The sequence below is a fragment of the Bos mutus genome, chromosome 3 (genome assembly GCF_027580195.1).
Source record: "Bos mutus isolate GX-2022 chromosome 3, NWIPB_WYAK_1.1, whole genome shotgun sequence".
NCBI classification, from domain to species: domain Eukaryota; kingdom Metazoa; phylum Chordata; class Mammalia; order Artiodactyla; family Bovidae; genus Bos; species Bos mutus.
In genome coordinates this window covers 47940572-47967675 of record NC_091619.1, presented here as the reverse complement: position 1 = coordinate 47967675, position 27104 = coordinate 47940572, and the positions used below count along the sequence as shown (strand labels likewise).

The following is a 27104-nucleotide window of genomic DNA, read 5'->3' as shown; positions in this document are numbered from 1 at the left end:
TGCTGCTGAACAACTTGGAGAATGTTGGATACCACCAAAAAAAGATACCCACATCCAAGGGCAAAGGAGTAGCACCATAAGATGGTAGGAGAGGTGAAATTGTGTTTAGAATCAAACCCCTTATTGGCAGAGATGCTCAGAGGGCTCAAAAAAGCCTTGTGTACACTAGGTCCCAGAGACCCCACAGAGACTGAGCCAGAACTGTGTTTGAGTGTCTCCTGCGAAGGTACAGGTGAGCAGTGGCCTGCCGCAGGGGGCAGGGGCTCTGGGTGCAGCAGACCTGGGTATGGCATAAGCCCTCTTGGAGGAGGTCGCCGTTAACCCCACCATAGAGCCACCAGAACTTACACAGGACTGGGGAAACAGATTCTTGGAGGGCACAAACAGAACCTTGTGCACCAGGACCCAGGAGAAAGGAGCAGTGACCCTACAAGAGACTGATCCAGACTTGCCCGTGAGTGTCCGGGAGTCTCCGGCGGAGGCGTGGGTCAATGGTGGCCTGTTGCAGGGTCGGGGGCACTGAGTGTGGCAGTGCTTGCAGGGATCTTTTGAAAGAGGTCCCCATTATCTTCATTACATCAACCATAGTTTGCCCTCAGGTGAAACAACAGGGAGGGAACACAGCCCTCAACAGACAATTGGATTAAAGACTTACTGAGCATGGCCCTGCCCATCAGAACAAGACCCAGTTTCCCCCTCAGTCAGTCTCTCCCATCAGGAAACTTCCATAAGCCTCTTATCCTTATCCATCAGAGGGCAGACAGAATGAAAACCACAATCACAGAAAACTAACCAAACTGATCACATGGACCACTGCCTTGTCTAACTCAATGAAACTATGAGCCATGCCATGTAGGGCCACCCAAGATGGATGGGTCGTGGTGGAGAGTTCTGACAAAATGTGGTCCACTGGAGAAGGGAATGGCAAACCACTTCAGTATTCCAGCCTTGAGAACCCCATGAACAGCATGAAAAGGCGAAAAGATAGGACACTGAAAGATGAACTCCCCAGGTCAGTTGGTGCCCAAAATGCTATGGGAGATCAGTGGAGAAATAAGTCCAGAAAGAATGAAGAGATGGTGCCTAAACAAAAACAATACCCAGTTGTGGATGTGACTGGTGATGGAAGTAAAGTCCAATGCTGTAAAGAGCAATATTGCATAGAAACTTGGAATGTTAGGTCCATGAGTCAAGGCAAATTGGAAGTGATCAAACAGGAGATGGCAAGAGTGAACATCGACAGTTTAGGAATCAGTTGACTAAGATGGACTGGAATGGGTGAATTTAACTCAGGTGACCATTATATCTACTCTGGGCAAGAATCCCTTGGAAGAAACAGAGTAGCCATAATAGTCAACAAAAGAGTCCTAAATGCAGTACTTGGATGCAATCTCAAAAACGACAGAATAATCTCTGTTCTTTTCTAAGGCGAACCATTCAATATCAGAGTAATCCAAGTCTGTGCCCCAGCACCAGCAATGCTGAAGAAGCTGAAGTTGAATGGTTCTATGAAGACCTACAAGATCTTCTAAAACTAACACCCCAAAAGATGTCCTTTTTTATTAGAGACTGGAATGCAAAAGTAGGAAGTCAAGAGATACCTGGAGTAACAGACAAATTTGGCCTTGGAGTACAAAACGAAGCAGGTCAAAGGCTAACAGAGTTTTGCCAAGAGAACACACTGGTCGTAGCAAACACACTCTTCCAACAACACAAGAGGAGGCTCTACACATGGACATCACCAGGCGGTCAATACTGAAATCAGATTGATTATATTCTTTGCAGCCAAAGATGGAGAAGCTCTATACAGTCAGCAAAAACAAGACTAGGAGCTGACTGTGGCTCAGATCATGAACTCCTTATTGCCAAATTCAGACTGAAATTGAAGAAAGTAGGGAAAACCACTAGACCATTCAGGTATGACCTAAATCAAATCCCTTATGATTATACAGTGGAAGTGACAAATAGATTCAAGGGATTAGATCTGATAGACAGAGTGTCTGAAGAACTATGGATAGAGGTTCGTGACATTGTTCAGGAGGCAGTGATCAAGACCATCCCCAAGAAAAAGAAATGCAAAAAGGCAAAATGGTTGTCTGAGGAGGCCTAACAAATAGCTGAGAAGAGAACAGAAGCTAAAGGCAAAGGAGAAAAGGAAAGACATAGGCATTTGAATGCAGAGTTCCAAAGAATAACAAGGAGAGATAAGAAAGCCTTCCTCAGTATCAGTGCAAAGAAATAGAGGGAAACAATAGAATGGGAAAGACTAGAGATCTCCTCAAGAAAATTAGATACCAAGGGAACATTTCATGCAAAGATGGGCACAATAAAGGACAGAATGGTATGGACCTAAGAGAAGCAGAAGATATTAAGAAGAGGTGGCAAGAATATACAGAAGAACTATACAAAAAAGATCTTCATGACCCAGATAATCACAATGGTGTGATCACTGGAATGCAAAGTCAAGTGAGCGTTAGGAAGCATCATTACAAACAAAGCTAGTTGAGGTGATGCAATTCCAGCTGAGCTATTTCGAATCCTAAAAGATGATGCTGTGAAAGTGCTGCACTCAATGTGCTAGCAAATATGGAAAACTCAGCAGTGGCCACAGGACTGGAAAAGGTCAGTTTTCAATTCCAATCCCAAAAAAAAGGCAATGCCAAAGAATGCTCAAATTACTGCACAGTTGCACTCATCTCACACACTAGCAAAGTAATGCTCAAAATTCTCCAAGCTAGTCTTCAATAGTATGTGAACTGTGAACGTCCAGATGTTCAAGCTGGTTTTAGAAAAGGCAGAGGAACCAGAGATCAAATTGCCAACATCTGCTGGATCATCAAAAAAGCAAGAGAGTTCCAGAAAAGCATCTATTTCTGCTTTATTGACTATGCCAAAGCCTTTGACTGTGTGGATCACAACAAACTGTGGAAAATTCTGAAAGAGCTGGGAATACCAGACCACCCGACCTGCATCCTGAGAAAACTGTATGCAGGTCAAGAAGTAACAGAACTAGACTTGGAACAACAGACTGGTACCAAATCGGGAAAGGAGTATGTCCAGGCTGTATATTGTCACCTGGCTTATTTAACTTACATGCAGAGAACATCATGTGAAATGCCAGGCTGGATGAAGCACAAGCTAGAATCAAGATTCCTGGGAGAAATGTCAATAACCTCAGATATGTAAATGACACCACCCTTATGGCAGAAAGTGAAGAACTAAAGAGCTTCTTGATGAAAGTGAAAGAGGAGAGTGAAAAAGTTGGCCTAAAACTCAACATTCAGAAAAGTAAGATCGTGGCATCCAGTCCCATCACTTCATGGCAAATAGATGGGGAAACAATGGAAACAGTGAGAGGCTTTATTTTTGGGGGCTCCAAAATCACTGCAGATGGTGACTGCAGCCATGAAATTAAAAGATGCTTGCTCCTTGGAAGAAAAGCTATGATCAACCTAGACAGCATATTAAAAAGCAGAGACATTACTCTGCCAACAAAGGTCTGTCTAGTCAAAGCTATGGTTTTTCCAGTATTCATGTATGGATGTGAAAGTTGGACTATAAAGAAAGCTGAGCACTGAAGAATTGATGCTTTTGAACTGTGGTGTTGGAGAAGACTCTTGAGAGTCCCTTGGACTGCAAGGAGATCAAACCAGTCCATCCAAACGAAATGAGTCTTGAATATTCATTGGAAGAACTGATGCTGAAGATGAAACTCTGATACTTTGGCCACCTGATGCGAAGAACTGAGTCATTGGAAAAGACTCTGATGCTGGGAAAGATTGAAGGCAGGAGGAGAAGGGGACAACAGAGGATGAGATGGTTGGATGGCATCACCAACTCTATGGATGTGAGTTTGAGCAAGCCCGGGAGTTGGTGATGAACAGGGAAGCCTGGTGTCCTGCAGTCCATGGGGTTGCAAAGAGTCAGACACGACTGAGTGACTGAATTGAACCGAAATGACTTGGCATGCAAGCATACACAATGCTCTACAGATGGAGGGCATGTGATGGTAGTGGTCAAGACTTTATCACCACCATCATGATAGAAACGCTGGGGATGTTGGGGATAGGGGGACCAGCTCACAGCATCAAAGACAAGAGATGATCCTGTTCTTGCGTCCATGGAACCACCACAACATGGCTTCCTTGGAAAGTCACTTCGCTCTCTGGATGTCCCCATCCCTGGCACCAAGGGGCAATGAACTTACTACTCCACCTCTCTCTCCAACTTCATGATCTAATAAAATGATAAATGTGAGCAAGCTTTGAAAACTGCAGTATGCTATACCTTCCTTGCACACACATATAGAACACATTTTTCTCACTAAACTTCTGTGGGAAAGAATGTGAAGTTGCTCAATTGTGTCCGACTCTTTGTGACCCCATGGACTGTAGCCTGCCAGGCTCCTCTGTCCATGGGATTCTCCAGGCAGGAATATTGGAGTGGGCTTCCATTTCCTTCTTCAGGAGATCTTCCCAACCCAGGGATTGAACCCGGGTCTCCCACACTGCAGGCAGCCTCTTTACCTGAGTCACCAGGGAAGCCCCGGAGTGAGAAAGAATAGACTGAAGCTAATAGAGGAAGAAGAGAGTCAGAAAATGATCAAAGACTCACAAAGTCGTGGTTTTCCCTGCTCCATTGTGACCGAGGAATGCGGTAATCTGACTTTCATAGAAGGTAATGTTAAGACGGTCCACGGCTGGCCTGCCATAGGGCTCAAATATCTTTACCAGATTCTTCACACATACTCCGGGAACCAAGCCTGGAAGCTCACGTTCAAAGAAGCAGTCTTGTTGGAAAAAATGAACATGATGTAACAATGGCTTCACGTACACACTACCCAAGGATCCTTGTTGAGACCATTGTCTTCTGTACCTATGGCTTTAACTATAACTTTATCACGGTGACTACAGAATAATAATGGTAATAATAGTGTCTAACATTTGTTGAGCTGTGACTCTGTGCCAAGCATTGTTTCAAGTGCTTTACATATATTACCATGCCATTTCTACAGATGAGGAAACCTAGAGAGATATCAAGAGTCCAATCAAGGTCACATGGTTTGTGAGTGGCAGAGCTGGGATTTGAATGCAGATGCGCTCATTGTCTGTATGGAGAGTTAGCCCTAAGCTCAGCCTTCAGTCCCAGGCCTTCATTTCTGACAGTCTGCAGGGGATTTCCTCAGGAATTTCTTGGAACAGCTCAGGGTCCTCATTCTCTTTCCCAAACAGTGTCTTCCTTCAGGCTATCTTATGTCCATTCTCCTAGTCACCTTGGCTCACATCTTTGAGTCAACTCTACTAACGCTGACTACTTGCTTTTAGCGCTCCAGTTTCTCCAGTTAGGGTAGGACAGTCCACTCTTTCTCACCACTGTCCCTCAAACTCTGTCCCTCCACTTTTAAACTCCATACTCCCCTCCAGTTTGAGGTCCACTTGGTGTCCACTTCTCCCTGCTTTAGTTCACACAAGACAGTGATGGGGCTTCCCTGGTGGCTCAGATGGTAAAGAATCTGCCTGCAGTGCAGGAGACCTGGGTTGCATCCTTGGGTTGGGAACATCCCCTGGAGAAGGGAATGGCTACCCACTCCAGTATTCTTGCCTGGAAAATTCCATGGGCAGAGGAGCTGATGGGCTATAGTCCATGGGGTCACAAAGAATCAGACATGACTGAGTGACTAACACTTTTCATTTATATGTGTTACTTAATTTGTCACCTTAATATTGTAATTCTGAGCACTTACTCCCCTGCCAAAGAAAGGGGGGAGGGGGAAATCCCAGTGCTGCTTCTGTGCTTCCTCTGGCCTTGCTGACAGTTGAGGTGGGACTGGACCCCCACCCTCTGATTTTGGTCTTGGAATTCCACTCTGGGAGGAGGGTCTTCCCAAAGGTTCTGCTGATTGGAAACTGCAGGAATCACAGGTCTCCAACCTCAGCTTTGTGAAATGGCACCTGGGGTGCGTCAGACACACGGAGGCTGGACCTTCTCCTGCAACATCAGGTGAAGTCCAGAGGTCATGCTGCCTCTCTGCACCCAGGGTGACAATAGCGGAGCATTTCAGAATCCATAGAGGAATTCTAGAGAAATCCATATGCTTGAGGAAAGAAGAACATGGTGGGGGTGGGGTGGGGGTGGGGGAACCGGGACAGAACTGGTTCAAGAGGGAAGGTAAGGGAGGTAAAGGCCAAGAGAACACTTGCAAACTTGGTCTATGAGTTGAGGAATTATTAAGTAACTTCCATGGTCAGGAAAGGCCTTTGATGGCTTGAATGAATGGACCTCTAGATTTGTAAATCACAAATGAAATGTAGTCAGCTCCTCTAGACTCTCTCCCCCTGTGCACAGGAGCATTTATTTTTGTCTTTCCTTATAGCTCATATCCGCTTGAAGTCCCAGTGACCCAAGTTATTGTTCTTGCTAAATCCTCGGAAGTCAGCACATTTGTGCAATTCACTGGGGGTTTGCCTAACAAGGGCACAAACACACCATATACTTGGGATTTGCTTTCTCCAGGAAATATGTGTTAATGTCTGGCTGGACCATTCCTTCCACACATGGGCAGCTGGACCCTAGAGAAGGTATCAGGTTTAACCCCTGTCAAGAGAGTCAGCTTCCTGGGTTCCATTTCACCCCACTCAGGAGGTGTTCTGCTCTAGCCCTTTGCAGTATTCTAAATCTTCTCTTGCCCCTGTTCTGCATTCTTTATTGAGGGTTTTTTGTTTTTTACCATTTATTCCTTCTGGGTGTTCTGGGTCCTCCATTTCCTCTGTTATTGGTTCTGTCTTTTCCAAGGCTCTTTCTTCTCTGGTTGAACAGCCTGCACAAACCAGAAGCCACTGTTACTCTCCTTGTGAAGGCTGAGAATCAGGAAAGACAGGAAACAAGAGAAGAAGAGGGGAGCAGAGTTTCCTACCATAGCTGGAAAGCACAGTTCCCTCAGAAGGCCAGGTCGACATTACCAGGACCAGCCCCGAGGAGGGCTCTGCCAGCCTCTGACCTGTGGGGCTGTGAAGTTCCCACAGGGTCTGGGGAGAGGGGTTGCTTCCCAGAGGTCTGATTTGGCAGCCGTTAGTGAGCACAGAGGGAATTTTGTACTAGGAGTTTCACTTATCCTCAGGTGGAGCCCACAGTGCCAGAAATTGTGATTTAAAAAAAAATTAAAACCAGCATTGACTTTTAAATGGGTTAATTTTTTTTTCAGCTCACTAATGGTACTTTTCACTCCAATCCAAAACATGTCAAAGTCATGGTGAATCTCCAGTAAAAGTCCATTCAAGCTGATATAATGGGCAGGCAGACTGAGACATTGTTTACCTGAGAAATCTTTCAATACTTTCATGGGCATTCAAGTATTTGGGGATTAACACCAGAGTTGAGCCTGGCTACTGGACAGGCTTACACAAATTGTGGTGTAAACACTCACGCACATGTTCTCACACTCACACATACCCTGACACTCACAACACCCATACCCCTAGCCCTCACAGAGGCACTTTTTGTAAACTTCACCTTTGGTTTCAAAGGACAAAATAGATAACTAATGAGAACACATTATACAGCACAGGGAACTCTACTCAGTGCTCTGTGGTAATCTAAACGGGAAGGAAATCCAAGGAAGAGGGGATACATATACACACATGTGGCTGACTTGCTTTGCTGCACTTAGAAACTAACACAACACTGTAGAGCAACTATTCTCCAACACAAAAAATAAATTCATTTCCTGAAAAAAAAGGACATCACAACACCCTGAAAGGGGAAGAGAAGCAGAAACACAAGCCAGCTAGAGAAGAAAGCAGAGGCGGGAGGAAACCGTCGTCGCCAAGCATCTAAAGGCCCTGGCTACAGGTGCACATCCGCGAGCAGGCTGGTGTCCTAATGCTGCAGTCGGCCGAGGCCTCTCCGCCCACACTGCTGTCTGTAGACCGCAGGCTGTGTGGTGGGTGATGCGTACTGGGCCCTGCTCAGGGACCGGCCCCCGCTGGCACTGCTGTTTCCTGAAGGACTTTTAAATCTATTGCCCACAATCCCTTTGATCACTTTACTAGCCATCATACTGCATTAAATGTATAATAATAAAATAGCAGGAGGAAATATTCTCCTAGTCACTGGAGTGAGTTCCTTGCCAGGAAATACATGTCCCAATTCCAGATTTTGTCCAAAATGGCCAACAGGAACTGGGTTAGACATTAGATGTCTCTTGGGCTCCATGTCTTCATCTATGAAAGGAGCAGATTAGGTGGAAAAACTCAGCTCTTTTCTAATTTTAGAGAAATTTAGGAATCTATTTCAGTCTAGCTTGTGAGACAGGTGAAAAATATTTAGCTTCTGTTGGCAAAAATACATGTGACTCATTTTTGAAGGAGCACATTTGTCTTAAAATTTTTCTTTTTAGAGGCAGCATATCTGTTGAGATTATAGAGGGAAAAACAAGCCCACAAAGTCGTGATACTCACTGAAATTAGAAACATATGGAACAGACTTCTGTGTTGAAAATTCCCATTTATGATAGGTTATAAGTTTATTATAGTAGAAGTTTAAAAGTTTACTAGATAGACAAGAAAGACAGACAAGGCAACATAATGGGAAAAAAACCCACAAAACACCAAGCTGTTGAAATGTTGTTTGTTTGAATCATTAAAAAAAAAAAAGGCAACCCCCACTGCAAACCTTTTAAAGGTCCTAGACTAATCCTCTAGAGAAAACAAACATTTATCTTAGTGCTTAAAGGCTAAATCCTGGCCCAGGCCCAATAATACAAAGTAAAGGGCAAGTAGGTAAGGAACAAGCAGATTGGAAAGCATCTCCTTTGCTTCCAGAGACTCCTAGCTCCAGGGGCGCCTCCAGCTCTCAGCTCTGGAATTTCTCTATCTCCTCATCCCTCACAGGAGTCTATAGTACACAGCTCCCCTCTCCACCCCCCACTTCTAGAACTCTCCCTTGGCTTCTGTCCTGTTCAGGAAAAAAGGTAAATTTTACTTATGATGCATTCTGGGCAAATGTCCTTTTAACCCTCTTTTCCAGTCACAAGAAAGACCAGCACTAAGGGAATCTGGGAGTCTGCCCCAGCCTCTGGATGCCAGGAAAATAAACTTATTGCTTTGGGAAAATAAATGTATTTATATTTGAAAAAGTGGAGAGGACTAAAAAACCACACGAGGAGACACAGCAGAAGATGGATTTCTCTGTGATTCTCTAGATCTGTCTGCTTTATTATTTAATTAATTATTTTAATTGGAGGTTAATTACTTTACAATATTGTGGCAGTTTTTTGCCACACATCGATCTGAATCAGCCACGGGTGCACATTGTCCCCTGGTCCTGAACCCCCCTCCCACTTCCCTCCCCATCTGATCCCTCTGGGTTGTCCCAGTGTACCGGCTTTGAATGCCCTGTTTCATGCGTTGAACTTGAACTGGTCATCTATTTGACATATGGTAATATACATGTTTCAGTGCTATTCTCTCAAATAATCCCCCCCCTTGCCTTCTCCCACAGAGTCCAAAAGTCTGTTCTTTATGTCTCTTTTGCTGTCTTGTACATAAGGTCGTCATTATCATCTTTCTAAATTCCATATATATGTGTTAATATACTGTATTGGTGTTTTTCTTTCTGACTTACTTCACTCTGTATAATAGGCTCCTGTTTCATCCACCTCATTAGAAATGACTCAAATGTGTTCTTTTTAATAGCTGAGTAATATATACACTGTGTATATATACCACAACTTTCTTTTCCAGATTCTATAGATCTGTTTGCTTTAAATTGAGAAGTTGCAAACCTCGTTTGCACCCTCAAGTGGTCTGGCTTTCTTTTAAGCGTGCACTTTAATCCACTGGGCACAACCAGGATGCAAGGGCTTATCAATGCTCAGCCATCACCCTGGTCCAGTCACTCACAAAATAGGGCCTCCCAGAGGCCGTGATGATGCACTAAGGAACAGAGCCCCTAGCAGACAGCTAACTAATCAGGAATCTCACACTTCATGTAAGAACCACCTCTACAATGCACACATATCCAATATAAAGACAAAGGAGTTAATTTCAAACATTTGTTTTTCTTTCTTAATTAAAAAAAAATTTAAACAACTCACCTTCACCACCTAGCCAGTAAGACTCTTGTAGAAGGAAGTACCAAGGAAGTGGGGTTCCATAGTCCCCTAAAGATAGATAGGCAAATAAAGGGAAAAAGTCTCAGTAGTTCAATCTTACCATAGTTCTATAAGATCTAGAATTTATTTACCTGAACCTCAGGTTGTAACTATATATACTTATAGTTCATAAGTATTACATAGCTATCCATATGGTTCCTCTAAGACTACTTCTTCTAATATGCTTCAATTCAAAAGGTCATGTTTCAGGGGTGAAATCAGCAACACCAAGACTGATGATCTTAACTAACATTAGTTTTCCAAGAAACCATTTAATTAAAGAATTTAAGCATGCTCTTTTCAACAGTTACCAGATAATAATAGTGATGATAACCACTAACATTTGTTGAATGTTCTTTCTGTGTCAAACATAACTGTGAGCCCCTTCAATGTGCTAAATAATTTAATCCCCAAAATAACACAAAGGGATAGGTAGTATTACTATTCTTGTGGATAAAGAAATTACGGCACACTGAATTTGAAGCTTCTGCCCAATGTCACAGCTAATTTAATAGAGGTGTAAGAATTCCAACATTGATAGTCTGGTTCTAATACCACTGATCTTTTTTTAAAAAAAATTAATTAATTATTTTTGGCTGTGCTGGTTCTTTACTGCTGCAGGGGCTTTTCTCTAGTTGCAGTGAGTGGGGGTTACCCTTTAGTGTGATGCATGGGCTTCTCATTGAGGTGGCTTCTCTTGTTGCAAAACACAGGCTCCAGAGCACACAGCCTTCAGTAGTTGCAGTGTGTGGGCTCAGTAATTTCAGTTCCCAGGCTCTAGAGCAAAGGCTCAATCGTTTTGGCACATGGGTTTAGTTGCTGTATGGTATGTGGGATCTTCCTGGACCAGGGATCAAACCCGCGTCTCCTACATTGGCAGGTGGATTCTTCATCATTGAGCCACCAGGGAAGCCCAACACCACTAATCTTAACCATACCATCCTACTGGATCCACTTGAGTTTCAAAGAATCAACTACCAAGTTTCTAGTCCAATTCTCCTAGCTTGCTGCCTATAAATGTTGATTTTGTGAGAATATTATCTTTGCTTATTTAATAGTTACCCTGTGCCTTATGGCCAATGCTAGACTGTAATCCCTGAAGGACAGGCTTGGGTCAGTTTTTTCTACTTTTTCTTCTCTGAGTACCTGTGCTACTGAGTCTAATACATTGGTGCTGCTTAGTACATAGTGGTTGATCATATTAAAGCTTTATCTTGGCTAAAAGAAAGCTCTTGAAATATGCACAAATTATATTTTCAATCTAATTAATTTTCACTTATTATACCTCTCTAATGGCCCAGTGAGATGGAAAAAATGGAGGCTGAGAAAGTCAAGTATATTTCTTTGAATTCACTGTTATAAGGTTGAATTATGTCCCTTGACTCTCTCTTCCCCCAAAAGAGATATATTGAGGTGTGTGTAGAATACAAAATAATACTTGATCTTTGTCCACAGTTCCTGGTACAGAGCTCTTAAAACCTCTGGAGTTGCCTGAATGATAGAAGTGCCCTTGTTATTCATCAGTTCAGTTCAGTTGCTCAGTCATGTCCAACTCTTTCTGACCCCATGGACTGCAGCACACCAGGCTTCCCTGTCCATCACCAACTCCCAGAGCTTGCTCAAACTCATGTCCATCGAGTCAGTGGTACCATACAACCATCTCATCCTCTGTCGTCCCCTTCTCCTCCTGCCTCCAGTCTTTACCAGCATCATGGTCTTTTCCAATGAATGAATCAGTTCTTTGCATCAGGTGGCCAAAGTATTGAAGCTTCAGCTTAAGCATCAGCCCTTCTAATGAATATTCAGGACTGATTTCCTTTAGGATGGACTGGTTTGATCTCCTTGCAGTCCAAGGGACTCTTGAGAGTCTTTTCCAACACCACAGTTCAAAAGCATCAGTTCTTCGGTGCTCAGAGATTTTTGTGTATGTAATTTGTATCCTGCAATTTTACTAAATTTTAAAATTAGTTCTAACAGTTTTTTTTTTTTTTTTTGATGGAGTCTTTAGAGTTTTATAAACTTTAGAGTTTTCTAAAAACTTCTCTGGAGAAGGAAATGGCAACCCACTCCAGTATTCTTGCCTGGAGAATCCCATGGATGGAGGAGCTTGGTGGGCTACAGTCCACGGGTCGCAAAGAGTTGGACACGACTGAGAGGCTTCACTTTAACTTAGAGTTTTCTATACATAAAATAATGTCATCTACAAATATTACTATGTATAAATGTACCTCTTTTCTGATTTGGATGTCTTTAATTTCTTTTTCTTGTCTGATTGCTGTGGCTAGGACTTCCAATATTATGATGAATACAATTAGCAAATGGGTGTTGGGTTCTGAGATCCCTCCTGGTTATGGATCACTGTGCCAAGGGTGGGGATTATGGTGAAACTGTGTCTTAAACTCCCCTACCTGCTTTGCCTGATGTGTAGTTATCACTCAGCCAGACTTTAGGTTTTTTTAAAAGAGGAAATGGTGGCATATGAAGCTGAAGACTCGGTTCTCTATGAGGGAAGGTGAATTCAGCATCTTCTTACCCTGACATCTTCTGAAGAATTTGAACAGAGGATTGACACCACCCGACCTAGATTCTGAAAGGATCTCCCTGAACACAGTGTGGAAAACAGACTGGTAAGAGATGATGATGGAAGGAGGAGGCTTGGACTGAGAAGATTGTGTAGAGGTGGTGACAAGAGATCATATTCGGAATCTGTTTCTAAAGGTGAGTCAAGCATTCACTGATGGATTTTTGGTTCCTGGATTTAAGATTTAAATATGGGTTCTGAGAGTTCAAGCTGAAAGACTTCAGAAAGAATAAGATTTTGAAAAAAATTGAAGTATAGTTGATACAAAATGTTGTGTTGGTTTTGGTAGAATCACTTTGCTGTACACCATACCTATATTTACATTCCTTTTTTTATTTCTTTCCTATATTTCTTTCCCATTATAGGTTGTTATAAGATATTGAATATAGTTCCCTGTACAGCAGGTCTCTGTTGTTTATCTACATTATATATAGTATTGTGTACATGTTAATCACAAACTCCTGATTTATCCCCCCACTCTGCTATCACCTTTAGTAAGCATAGGTTCATTTTCTTTTTTTCTTCTTTTTAAAAATATTTACTTATTTTTATTTATTTATTTTGCTGCTCTAGGTCTTAGTTGTGGCATGCAGGATATTCAGTCTTCACTGTAACATGTGGGATGCAGGATCCAGTTTTTTAGTTGTGGAGTGTGGGATCTGGTTCCTGGACCAGGGATTGAACCCAGGCCCCCTGCACTGGGAGTGCAAATTCTTAGTTCCTGGACCATCAGGAAAGTCCCTATAAGTTTCTATGTCTGTGAGTCTATTTCTCTTGTAAATAACAAAACATTTGCACCATGTTTTTACATTCCACATACAAGTGATATCATGTGATATTTGTCTTTCTGTATCTGACTTACTTCACTCAGTTTGACAATATCTAGGTCCACCCACATCACTGCAAATGGCATTATTTCATTCTTTTTATGGCTGAGTAGTATTCCATTGTATATATATTCTTTATCCATTCCTCTGTCAATGGACATATAGTTTGCTTCTATTCCTTGGCTATTATAAATACTTCTGCTTTGACTATTCGGGTGCATGTATCTTTTCAAATTACAGTTTTCTCTGGCTATATGCCCAGGAATGGGATTGATGAATTATATGGCAGCTCTATTTTTAGTTTTTTAAGGAACCTCCAGACTACCTTCCATAGTGGCTGTATCAATTTACATTTCCACCCATAGTATAGGAGGGTTCCCTTTTCTCCACACCCTCTCCAGCATTTGTTATTTGTAGACTTATTAATAATGGCCATTCTGACTCAATTCAGTTCAGTCACTCAGTCGTGTCCGACTCTTTGCAACCCCATGAATCGCAGCACGCCAGGTCTCCCTGTCCATCACCAACTCCCAGAGTTCACCCAAACCCATGTCCATCGAGTCAGTGATGCCATCCAGCCATCTCATCCTCTGTCGTCCCCTTCTCCTCCTGCCCCCAATCCCTCCCAGCATCAGAGTCTTTTCCAATGAGTCAACTGTTCGCATCAGGTGGCCAAAGTATTGGAGTTTCAGCTTTAGCATCAGTCCTTCCAAAGAACACCCAGGACTGATCTCCTTTAGAATGGACTGGTTGGGTCTTCTTGCAGTCCAAGGGACTCTCAAGAGTCTTCTCCAACGCCACAGTTCAAAAGCATCAATTCTTTGGCGCTCAGCTTTCTTCACAGTCCAACTTTCACATCCATACATGACCACTGGAAAAACCATAGCCTTGACTAGACAGACCTTTGTTGGCAAAGTAATGTCTCTGCTTTTGAATTCTGACTAGTACCTCACTATATTTTTGATTTGCATTTCTTTAATAATTAGCAGTGTTGAGCATCTTTTCATGAGCTCATTGATCATCTGTATGTCTTCTTTGAATAAATATCTATTCTTCTTTGAATAAATGTCTTCTGCCCATTTTTAGATTTGTTTGTTTGTTTTTGCTGTTTAGTTGTGTAAGCTGTTCGTATGTTTTGGAAATTAATCCCTTGTCTAATGCATCATTTGCAATCATTTTCTTCCAGTCCATAGACTGTCTTTTTGCTTTATGCCTTTTTTGCTATGCAAAATCCAAGAAGTTTGATTATGTTCCATTTGTTTATTCTTGCTTTTATTTCTTTTGCCTTGGGAGACTGACCTGGGAAAACATTCCTATAATTTATGTTCAAGAGTGTTTTGCCTATATCCCTTTCTAGGATTTTATGGTATCACGTCTTATGTTTTAAGTCTTTAAACCATTTTGAGTTTATTTTTGTGTACAGTGTGAGGGTGTGTTCTAATTTCATTGATTTACATGTAGCTGTCCAGCTTTCCCAACACCACTTGCTAGTCAATCTGTTCAGTCGCTCAGTCGTGTCCGACTCTTTGTGACCCCATGAATCCCAGCATGCCAGGCCTCCCTGTCCATCACCAACTCCCGGAGTTCACTCAAACTCACGTCCATCGAGTCAGTGATGCCATCCAGCCACCTCATCCTCTGTTGTCCCCTTCTCTTCCTGCCCTCAATCCCTCCCAGCATCAGAGTCTTTTCCAATGAGTCAACTTTGCATGAAGTGGCCAAAGTACTGGAGATTCTGCTTTAGCATCATTCCTTCCAAAGAAATTCCAGGGCTGATCTCCTTCAGAATGGACTTGCTAAAGAGACTGTATTTTCTCTATTGTATATCCTTACCTCCTTTATCAAAGATTAATTGGGTGTAGTTGTGTGGATTTACTTATGGGCTCTCTATTCTGTTTCATTGATCCATTTGTCTGTTTTTGCTCCAATACCATGCTGTTTTGATTCCTATAGTTTTGTAGTATTGTCTGAAGTCTGGGAGGTTATGCTTCCAGCTTTGTTCTTTTCCCTCAGGATTACTTTGGCAATTTTGGGTCTTTCATGGTTCCATATAAATTTTAGGATTATTTGTCCTAGTTCTGTGAAAAATATCTTGAGTAATTTGATAGTGAGTGAGTAAGTGAAAGTCACTCAGTCATGTGTGACTATTTGCAACCCCATGGACTATTCAGTCCATGGAATTCTCCAGGCCAGAATACTGGAGTAATTCAATAGGGATCACATTAAATCTGTAGATTGTTTTGGGAAGTATGGCTATTTGAACAATATTAATTCTTCCAATCCAAAAGCATGGGATATTTGATTAAGATTTAAACTAGAGTGAAAAGGCAGAGGAACTAAAGAACATAATTACCTTTACCCTATGGAGGAGGACCCTTACCTGGGAACACCTGGTCAAGATACCAGGCAAGCAAGCCATACAGAGCAGCATCAAGGAGCATCATCTTCATGGACATCAGAAAACTGAATTCATCCCCTTCCATGGGACTGTTCCCAATATTGCTCCACTGCAGCCCCACACCTTGCTCTTCAAAACGAGCCAGGTACTCAGTGCCAAACCCAAATGCCACAGGAGACAGCAGGCTCTGCAGTGGGGCAAAGAAGGCATAAAAGATGAGCAGAGGATCTTTAACCCAACCCAACAGAACCCACAAGGTATGGAGGAAGGCCGATGGAGGGTCTACAATGTATTCCGGTCTAAGACCACCCCAGGGAGGGGTTAAGGCAGTCTTCCCACAGGAAGAGAGTTCTGGGAATACTTCTCAGGCCTCAGGGACCCCTGCCCAATACCTACTTGGCACCTTTCACCTGTCCAGTGGATCACAGTGGTACACTAGGGGAGACAGCACAGCACAGCACAGCGAGGGACCAAAGGTCCTCAAGCTTGTCTTCCTACCTCTCCCTGCCTCTACCTGCCTCTTCTACAAAATCTCACAGGTTTTGGTACAACAAAGAAGCTAACTGGAGCTGCTTTGTGAGAATCCCAATAAAACTGTCCATAAAGTCATCAGTGTTTTAGAGCAGACTAGAAGGCTAGACAGGATATTGTCTCATGACCTCCTGAGCAATGTTAAGCCAAAAATCCTCAGCTTATAATGACTATCACCTTTTCTCATTTCCAGACTAGGGAAAATCTTTTTCTTAGAATCTCCTTGAAGAGCACAAGTAACTGAGTAAGTGGTATGCAGAAAGTCTAAAGAGGAAGTCCCCCAGCCATATCCCCACAGTTGCTCCCTGGCATGGCAGAAAGCACATACACACATACAGAGGGATGAGCTATTCCCACTTGCTCTGCTGGGAGGCCTACCTCTAGTTTGCAGGACACAGGATGGGGTTCAGAGCATCTCTCTGCAGAAGGAAGGGATTCCCTAGCTATATCTTCACAAAAACCATTAAAAAAAAATCTCAGCCCAGCCCTGGTCCACAGAGCAGCCAGAACTATAGCTTCCTGGTAGATCCACACATGCAAAGAACTAGTTGTGGCTTCTAAGTGCCAACTGTCTACACAGTATACCAAGATAGCCCAGCTCTGCCAACAGCCAGAGTCATAAGAATTTCTTGCCCATTGTGATAACGTTAGAAAATTAGGTGCCATAAACGACAGTAATTAATTCTTATTTAACATGAGAAATAAAAGGCAGATGCCCTGGCAGCACTTGAGCCAAATACGCTTGAGTCTTGAGAACAAGTTCAACTTAAATTTTCCCCAGTGAGATGCAGGTGACAGTCCTTTCTCAACTGCATTGTACAAAGAACCGTGCACAGGGAGATTTTGGAGGACAAAGAAATTTGCATCCTACAGGGCTTAGAAGCTATTTAGTCTGTTTAATGACAGAGTGGACATAGATCATTTGAAAACAATTAGAGAAAAAAAAAAAAAACCCATGTTGTTTGGGCATTGTGAAGAGGTCTTTCAGGCAATCCAGAGTCAATTTCTGAAGACCTCTCCTGGGAAGAGGGCCCAACTGGCTCGTTTGTGCACCCCTGTCTGAGTGCCCTGGTAGAACATGACAAAGACACATTAGAGCTACTCTGATTCAAATTTTTTTACAGATAAACAAAAACTTTTAATTTATGGAAACATCTTTCTGGGAAGATTAGTAAAGGAGAAGCTCCCTCCCTTATGAATCTTCTCAGATGTTAGGGGAAAAAAAAGAACTGAGTGAAATGGGCCCCATTGTTCTCCTCTTATGGATACACAAAGGGACCCACGAGCTGAACTGATTTTCGATTACTTCCCAGGGCAGACTTATCAAGCAGATGTGGTGAAGAGGAACTGTTAGGTTGCTCAAGATGAAGACTACTCCCACTTTTGTACCTGTGCCTTTAAACCTTATGTCCATTTCTGCCAAAGGCAAAGTGGACCCCCTAAAGGGCGAGCCAGTCCTCTCAGACTGCTACATACCCTGCAAGTGGAATGCATCGTATTCTAGGTGTAAGCCCAGGGTCCCTTACCACAGCCATCTTCATGTCGGCTGTAATTCGGTCCTGCCAAGCGAAGCAGAGAATGTGTGGCAGGTAGAGGGTGAAGTAGATGACACCACTGCAGGCTGCTGCCAGACTGGCCCTGGAGAAGAAGGTGCTGAGCAGGAAGCACTGCATGATCGTAGCAATGGAGAAAGCCAACAGGAACAGGAAGAGGACGAACGGATTGCTGTAATGCAGGATCCTTCCATGCTGAAACCAAAGTGGCCACTTGAGTCAGTAATTTCCATCCACATCCAGGAGCCCCACCCCTTTAGGAAGTGATCTCTATACGTTCAGAAGCCCTCCGCCACAAAGGGATCTTTCCCATGAGCCCAGTGTGTGTTAGCTGCTCAGTTGTATCTGACTCTTTGTGATACCATGGACTGTAGCCCACCACACCCCTCTGTCCATGGAATTCTCCAGACAAGAAATAATGGAGTGGGTAGCCATTCCCTTCTCCAGGGGATCTTCCCGATCCAGGGATCGAACCCCAGTTTTCTGCATCTCAGGCAGATTCTTTACCGTCTGAGCTACCAGGGAAGCCCTGTTAGTGTCTAATTTTCCACACTTAATACTCAATATGTTGCTGCTGCTGCTGCTAAATCACTTCAGTCGTGTCTGACTCTGTGCGACCCCATAGACGGCAGCCCACCAGGCTCCCCCGTCCCTGGGATTCTCCAAGCAAGAACACTGGAGTGGGTTGCCATTTCCTTCTCCAATGCATGAAAGTGAAAAGTGAAAGTGAAGTTGCTCAGTCGTGCCCAACTCTTAGCGACCCCATGGACTGCACCCTACCAGGCTCCTCCATCCATGGGATTTTCCAGGCAAGAGTGCTGGAGTGGGGTGCCATTGCCTTCTCCAACTCAATATGTTGAGGTCCTTTAATTCTAATTATATCATTTTCTCCTAGGAGGGTAACATATTGAGCTACCCAACAGTACTGAGTAATTGTTATGGTTCAGTAATGAAATCCTTGGGAAGAGGAAAGTGTGGAGGAAGGAGCCTCGAGCAGGGAGGAAGATCTGCAAAGGGGGTCTTGGAGCATCAATAGTTCCTGTGATATACTGAATTTATGAGGAACAAAAGAGGGAGGTGGGAGACCACCCAATAAGCTTTAACATTTTGCTTTGGTTCTGGGAAATGGCAATCCACTCCAGTATCCTTTCCTGAAAAATCCCGTGGACAGAGGAACCTGGCAGGCTATAGTCCATGGGGTCGCAAGAGTTGGACATGACTTAGAGACTAAATCACCACCACCTGGTCTGCTGACTTAATCATTTATACTTATATTCTGAGATTTGCCTCTCACATTGGTGAAAATGTCTGTAGTTAATCCACATCACTTGAAAGTGGATTAATCCTTGCAGCACATGATATTATAGAAATACATTTCACAGAATCTGTGGACAATATTCAGTACCTTTCATGTGAACTAATGGGTCAATCACTGGCTATGTAGAAAATAGAACCAAACTAGCTATTTTTAATGAGTGAGCTACTATCCAATTACATTAGCAGATAAATTGAGATGTTAAAATTGATCAAGTCTACTTGTTTCTCTTTTGCGATAGGCCTCCTATGAGGATTTTTACGCTTTGCACATAACTCCAAATATGTATAGATCATCCTGTTCTTTTCTTGGGAACATAAAGGTACAAATTGCTTTACCTCTTGAATTGGTTCTGATTATTTGGTGGTGGTACCCTAAAGCACTGGGTTTCTCTAAGTAGAGAGGAGAAACCAATTAGCAATCTGTGTGTGTGTGTATGTATGTGAGTGTGTATGTGTGTACTGACAGAATGTGGTCCACTGGAGAAGGGAATGGCAAACCACTTCAGTATTCTTGCCTTGAGAACCCCATGAACAGTATGAAAAGGCAAAAAGAAAGGACACTGAAAGATGAACTCCCCAGGTCAGTAGGTGCTACTGGAGATCAGTGGAGAAATAACTCCAGAAAGAATGAAGGGATGGAGCCAAAGCAAAAACAACACCCGGTTGTGGATGGGACTGATAATAGAAGCAAAGTCCGATGCTCTGAAGAGCAATACTGCATAGGAACCTGGAATGTTAGGTCCACGAATCAAGGCAAATTGGAAGTGGTCAAACAGGAAATGGCAAGAGTGAATGTTGACATTCTAGAAATCAGCAAACTAAAATGGACTGGAATGGGTGAATTTAACTCAGATGACCATTATATCTTCTACTGTGGGCAGGAATTCCTTAGAAGAAATAGAGTAGCCATCATAGTCAACAAAAGAGTCTGAAATGCAGTACTTGGATGCAATCTCAAAAATGACAGAATAATCTCTGTTTGTTTCCAAGGCAAATCATTCAATATCACGGTAATCCAAGTCCCCCGACCAGTAACACTGAAGAAGCTGAAGTAGAACAGTTCTATGAAGAACAAGACCTTCTAGAACTAACACCCAAAAAAGATGTCCTTTTCATTATAGGGGACTGGAATGCAAAAGTAGAAAGTCAAGAAATACCTGGAGTAACAGGCAAATTTGGCCTTGGAGTACAGAATGAAGCAAGCAAAGGCTAATAGAGTTTTGCCAAGCGAACGCACTGGTCATAGCAAACACCCTCTTCCAACAACACAAGAGAAGACTCGACACAGGGACATCACCAGACGGTCAATACCAAAATCAGATTGATTATATTCTTTGCAGCCAAAGATGGAGAAGCTCTATACAGTTGAGCAAAAACAAGACCGGGAGCTGACTGTGGCTCAGATCATGAACTCCTTATTGCCAAATTCAGACTGAAATTGAAGAAAGTAGGGAAAACCACTAGACCATTCAGGTATGACCTAAATCAAATCTCTTATGATTATACAGTGAAAGTGAGAAATAGATTTAAGGGACTAGATAGACAGAGTGCCTGATGAACTATGGATGGAGGTTCGTGACATTGTACAGGAGACAGGGATCAAGACCATCCCCATGGAAAAGAAATACAAAAAAGCAAAATGGCTGTCTGAGGATGCCTTACAAATAGCTGTGAAAAGAAGAGAAGTGAAAAGCAAAGGAGAAAAGGAAAGATATAAGCATCTGAATGGCAGAGTTCCAAAGAATAGCAAGAAGAGATAAGAAAGCCTTCCTGAGCGATCAATGCAAAGAAATAGAGGAAAACAATAGAATAGGAAAGACTAGAGATCTCTTCAAGAAAATTAGAGATACCCAGGGAACATTTCATGCAAAGATGGGCTCGATAAAGGACAGAAATGGTATGGAACTAACAGAAACAGAAGATATTAAGAAGAGGTGGCAAGAATACACAGAAGAACTATACAAAAAAGATCTTCATGACACAGATAATCATGATGGTGTGATCACTGACCTAGAGCCAGACATCCTGGACTGTGAAGTCAAGTGGGCCTCAGGAAACATCACTACAAACAAAGCTAGTGGAGGTAATGGAATTCCAGTTGAACTATTTCAAATCCTAAATGATGATGCTGTGAAAGTGCTGCACTCAATATGCCAGCAAATTAGGAAAACTTAGCAGTGGCCACAGGACTGGAAAAGGTCAGTTTTCATTCCAATCCCAAAGAAAGGCAATGCCAAAGAATGCTCAAACTACCACACAATTGCACTCATCTCACATGCTAGCAAAGTAATGCTCGAAATTCTCCAAACCAGGCTTCAGCAATACGTAAACTGTGAACTTCCAGAGGTTCAAGCTGGTTTTAGAAAATGCAGAGGAACCAGAGATCAAATTGCCAACATTCGCTGGATCATGGAAAAAGCAAGAGAGTTCCAGAAAAACATCTATTTCTGCTTTATTGACTATGCCAAAGCCTTTGACTGTGTGGATCACAATAAACTGTGGAAAATTCTGAAAGAGATGGGAATACCAGACCACCTGACCTGCCTTTGAAAAACCTGTATGCAGGTCAGAAAGCAACAGTTAGAACTGGACGTGGAACGACTGACTGGTTCCAAATAGGAAAAGGAACACATCAAGGCTGTATGTTGTCACCCTGCTTATTTAACTTCTATGCAGAGGACATCATGAGAAACACTGGGCTGGAAGAAGCATAAGCTGGAATCAAGATTGCTGGGAGAAATATCAATAACCTCAGATATGCAGATGACACCACCTTTATGGCAGAAAGTGAACAAGAACTAAAGAGCCTCTTGATGAAGTGAAAGTGGAGAGTGAAAAAGTTGGCTTAAGCTCAACATTCAGAAAACTAAGATCATGGCATCCGGTCCCATCACTTCATGGCAAATAGATGGGGAATCAGTGGAAACAGTGGCTGACCTTATTTTGGGGGACTCCAAAATCACTGCAGATGGTGATTGTGGCCATGAAATTAAAAGACACTTACTCCTTGGAAGGAAAGTTATGACCAACCTAGACAGCATATTAAAAAGCAGAGACATTATTTTGTCAACAAAGTTCCGTCTAGTCAAGGCTATGGTTTTTCCAGTAGTCATGTTTGGATGTGAGAGCTGGACTGTAAAGAAAGCTGAGTGCAGAAGAATTGATGCTTTTGAACTGTGGTGTTGGAGAAGACTCTAGAGAGTCCCTTGGACTGCAAGGAGATACAACCAGTCCATCCTAAATGAGATCAGACCTGGGTGTTCATTGGAAGGACTGATGTTGAAGCTGAAACTCCAATACTTTGGCCACCTCATGCGAAGAGCTGACTCATTTGAAAAGACCCTGATCGAAGGCAGGAGGAGAACAGGACGACAGAGGATGAGATGGCTGGATGGCATCACTGACTCAATGGACATGAGTCTGGTAAACTCCAGGAGTTGGTGATGGACAGGGAGGCCTGGCATGCTGTGGTTCACGGGGTTGCAAAGAGTCGGACACAACTGAGCGACTGAACTGAACTGAAACTGATGTGTGTGCTCAGTCGTGTCCAACTCCTTGTGACCCCATGGTCCACCAGCTCCTCTGTCAATGGAATGTTCTTTCTTTTTTTTTTTTTTTTTTTCATGGAATTTTCAAGGCAAGAATAACAGAGTGGGTTGCCATTTTCTCCTCTAGAGCAATATCTGTAATGGGCATGTAAGATTTGAATATAAAGAAAATGTGCCACTTACCTCCTGCTGCTACCATTTCTTCTTCCTTCATGCTGTCGTGCCTGCTGGGCACTGACAGAACAGATTGAATAATGGAATAAAACAAATGGCAAAGGATGTGGAAAAGAGCCATGCTTTTAACTAAAAGCAAACTTTGAGGAAATCTAAATAAAATCATGATTAAGACTCAGAAGCCTCATTTTGTATCAAAGAGCTCTCCACATTACCCTGGAAATCTCACTCCTTATCCTTAATGCCATGCAACTCAATAAAAGCAAGTCCCAGACTGAGCACATGGCTTTTGGCTGGAAGACCTTTAAGATGGTTGTTAATCTCAAAAGAATGAAATCAATTTCTTATCTCAGATCAAAGTAAGGTCCTACAAACTTCTAGGCTATATAATTTCTCATTGGCTTAAGACAGAGATGAAAGTGGTTGGCCTTGGCTTTTTCTTATGACCACTTTTCTTTTTTGTTTTAATAGCTTGAGTAACAATGGAACCCTTCCATTGTCCCCGCTTCCAGCTTCTTTCCTGCATAGTTGAGGTGGGAAGTAAGGACAGGGGAAAGATGAGAACGTCATTCAAAGGAAAATCCTATTTTGTTGTGGAAAGCTGTTTCCGCCATCACTGGAACAATGTCCTGGTTCCCACAAGGAGAAACTCCTTTGTACAAGAAAAGTCTTCATAAACATTCTTTACCTCACATCCTAAAAGCTTTGAAGTCCTAATGCCCATTCTCAGGGAGGCAACTCTCAATGCCACTTATCAGCAACACGTCTCAGGGCCATTACAAGGCGTCATGCATGTTTATGCATTTTGCATGAGTCAGATGCTCATGTATTTTGACTCCTTTGATTCTGAGGACACTAAATGTCTTAGTAGTGAGGAAAAGAGTAGACTGAAGGGTGGGAAGGAACAAAGATCCCTAGAGGAAGGCAAGTTACTCAGCTTCTCTCCTCCTCTCTGTGGAACTCCAGGACCCTTTGAGTACTTAATGCTACATCTGGGTCTGGTCAGACTGAGCAGGCTGACTTCAAAATCAGCATTGGTTTTGATAGGGCTCTAGACCAGGGTTTGGCTAAGGCCACTGTTCACTGAATCTCAATGCAACACTTACACCAAAACCATTCAGACTTAGTACATTTTACTGCAAAGAGAAGGGACAGGATTTGGTTTAACTGGATATGTGTTGGTTGGCCAAGATATGTGATGGAACATTCTTGGATCAAGTAGCCACCAGGTATGGTCCAGCGAAACAAGGGACACACTTAGCCAGAGTCTATGTATCAGCACACATATTGCTTAGTGCAAGGAGCTCTTAATAGCATGATGCCAAAGAGGCACAAGTTATCAGAAGCTTGCAAAGCCTGAAGTCTAAGCCTTATACTAAAGCCCAACAAATAAGTGTAAAAAACTACCTACATTTCTGTCCCATCACTTAATAAGTACAAAAGTTCATCTATTGTAGAGGAGTTGAACATGAAGCACAAAAGGATATTATGAAATAAAGTTTTATATATAAGTTTAGCTTGCATGGGAGCTGTAAATTTGTGGACAATGACCTATGCATGCTGTCTGCGCTGATTAAATATCTGTCACTTGGAAAGGATGGATTCCAAATTCTATCCAAGATTTTGTAGGCATCAGAACGTTCTTTGGTCAAGCAATGAATGGAGTGACCATGATGGTTATTAATAAACAGTCCAGATCTCCTCTCCTAATATATTGAAAAGGCTCTCAACATTCCCACTCCAGCTAGTGGTTGGGACAGTAATCCCGAGAAAACACTCCTTAGATTCATTTCTTCTGTATTTGACAAGATAGAACCCTTTGCACATACAACCACCCAGTTAGCAGAGTCTGGGATCTGCTAACAGCAGCTTTTCCAGATAGTTCATGTAATGGGGTTAAATAATCTACCTATTAATAGATTGTGGCTACCCAGGCAGGAAGTGGGGACAGGGAAGATGCTCGGATACAGCGGCTCCTTGGAGAGGAATTTGTCTCTCTGTCTTCCACCTTGGCCGAAATGGCAAGACAGCTACATGTGATGCTGTCATTGTTGGTGAGATGACTAATCTAGGTACAAGTTCATTAACAGGAAGGGAAGTAAGAGGAACAAAACGATTCGAGGTTTTCTGGACCTTCTCCATCTGGCTTACCATGATGAATATTGTCAGCAGGCAGATGCTCATCGACATGATAGAGAAGCTGTCCAGGAACCAGGTACACCAAATCACCCTGTTGGAGACACCCTGATTTTTCAAGGTTTCCTTCAGTCTCAACTCCTTCTCCAAGACAATGCTCTTTACAGTCATGGAGACAGAGTAGATCCAGGCCAGCACCATGAAGATAGGGAAACAGCGGTTCAGGATGATCATAAAACTAAAGCAAGAGGAGAGAAGCAGAACAGTAGATTGCCCTGAATCTGGTGGAGTAAATGTTTGAGTAATGAAGTAATGAATTGACAATGAAGCACAGGTGGAGGGAAAAGGCAGAAAAGTCTCCACAGGGCATTCAATCTTTTAATATATTGGACTCTGCCTCCTCCCAAATAGTATGTTAGTTGTTCAGTTGTGTCTGATTCTTTGCAACCCCATGGACTGTAGCCCACCAGGGTCCTCTGTTGATGGGGTTTTCCAGGCAAGAATATTAGAGTGGGTTGCCATTTCTTCCTACAGGGGATCTTCCCGACCCAGGGATTGAATCTGGGTCTCCTGCATTGGCAGGTGGATTCTTTACCGTCTGAGCCACTAGGGTAGCCCCAAAGGATTACTTTTTTCCTTAGAGCAAGTTGGTAGCCTTTTGGTTAGCCCTGATGAAAACTCTGTGAGTAAAATGTATAAATAAAATTGTACTATGTATATTACACAGCATTCGTTATAAGATCTCAGCTTTTTGGTTAGTACAGATGAGTTCTCTCTATACATAAAACATGTAAATTAAATCATACTGTATATGTTATATAGCTTCTTATAAGATCTCCCAGGAAAGGACTGATAATACAGGATGTGACTGGAAGAGATACATGCTAACTGACGTTGAAGTCCAAGAAGGTGGACCAAGGGAACTGGTTGTGGTGAGATCATTAACTGAGCTCACAAGGGGTCAGCCAGTGAAGCACTACCTACCCTGAAGATCAAACCTCAGTTATACAGGAAGAGGCACAAAATAACTAATCACTGTGGCACTTTTAGAAGGCAACTGACCCACTGACAAATCAATCAGTGATTCAATGGTCACTGATTCCACCAGCCTATACTCACGGAGTACATTCATGGATATTCATTCCAGCAAGCAGGGCAAATTTGGTATTCTGGAATTACTCTAGTGGGAACTTTACATATGTTTTCCCTACACTTGACCTTTATAGTAAAGCCCTTGAGGTTATTATCTATTGAAAACTTCTGGGTAACACAGTAAGGGCCCAATTCGAGGGTGGGAGAGTTTCACTAAGATGGCCCTAGGAAGAGAATCATACATTTATAAAGCCCGCCCTTCTGGGACCTGCCACCAGAGGGCTCTCCCACATTGAATGGCCAGAATTCCTGCCTCCTCACTGTCTACCTGCCACTCACTTCTATTCTGATCATAAAAGTGGAACTGGGCTTTTGCTCCTGGTTCCATTTCCCGTCTCTGCCGATTATCCAACCCTAAACTGACTGTGGAACAGTCCCTGTTATCTCTTTCAGTCTTTTGCAGAGCTGAGCAAGAAGAACTGATTGGACTAAGGTATTACACCCATACGGGGTTTTATTTATACAACCTGGCCAGCTGGCAATTTGACTCTTCTTTTCTTCAGGCTGTGCACATTTCTCTCCTCCCTGAACCCCACAGACCCACATATACACTATGGTGAACTTGCCAGTTTTTTTTTTTTCTAGGAGTTGAATCCCTAAGCCAATTGCAGATCTCTGCTCCTGTCCTGGGACATTTCTGCCCCCACCCACCACAGTAAATGAGCCCTCCCAGCCCCTTCTTCCTCTTTGTCCCTCCCTCTACCGCTCCACCCCCAAATGCATGTTCAGAAAACAGT

The 27104-nt window shown here is 42.8% G+C and overlaps 1 protein-coding gene across 3 annotated transcripts in view; it reads right to left on the bottom strand.

Moving 5' to 3' along the window:
- The window catches only part of ABCA4 (ATP binding cassette subfamily A member 4), a 144102-nt gene that overhangs the window by 53762 nt on the left and 63236 nt on the right, over window positions 1-27104 (bottom strand). For 2 of the 3 annotated variants that reach the window (XM_005894702.2, XM_014477908.2), the window contains exons 14-19: window positions 25231-25453; window positions 18014-18235; window positions 15939-16143; window positions 10094-10159; window positions 6728-6817; window positions 4615-4789 (exon numbers count right to left, since the gene is read on the bottom strand). In XM_005894702.2, coding sequence (XP_005894764.2) covers window positions 4615-4789; window positions 6728-6817; window positions 10094-10159; window positions 15939-16143; window positions 18014-18235; window positions 25231-25453 — 981 coding nt within the window. The remainder of the gene's footprint in view (window positions 1-4614; window positions 4790-6727; window positions 6818-10093; window positions 10160-15938; window positions 16144-18013; window positions 18236-25230; window positions 25454-27104) is intronic. The other variant, XM_070367652.1, reaches the window with a different exon arrangement.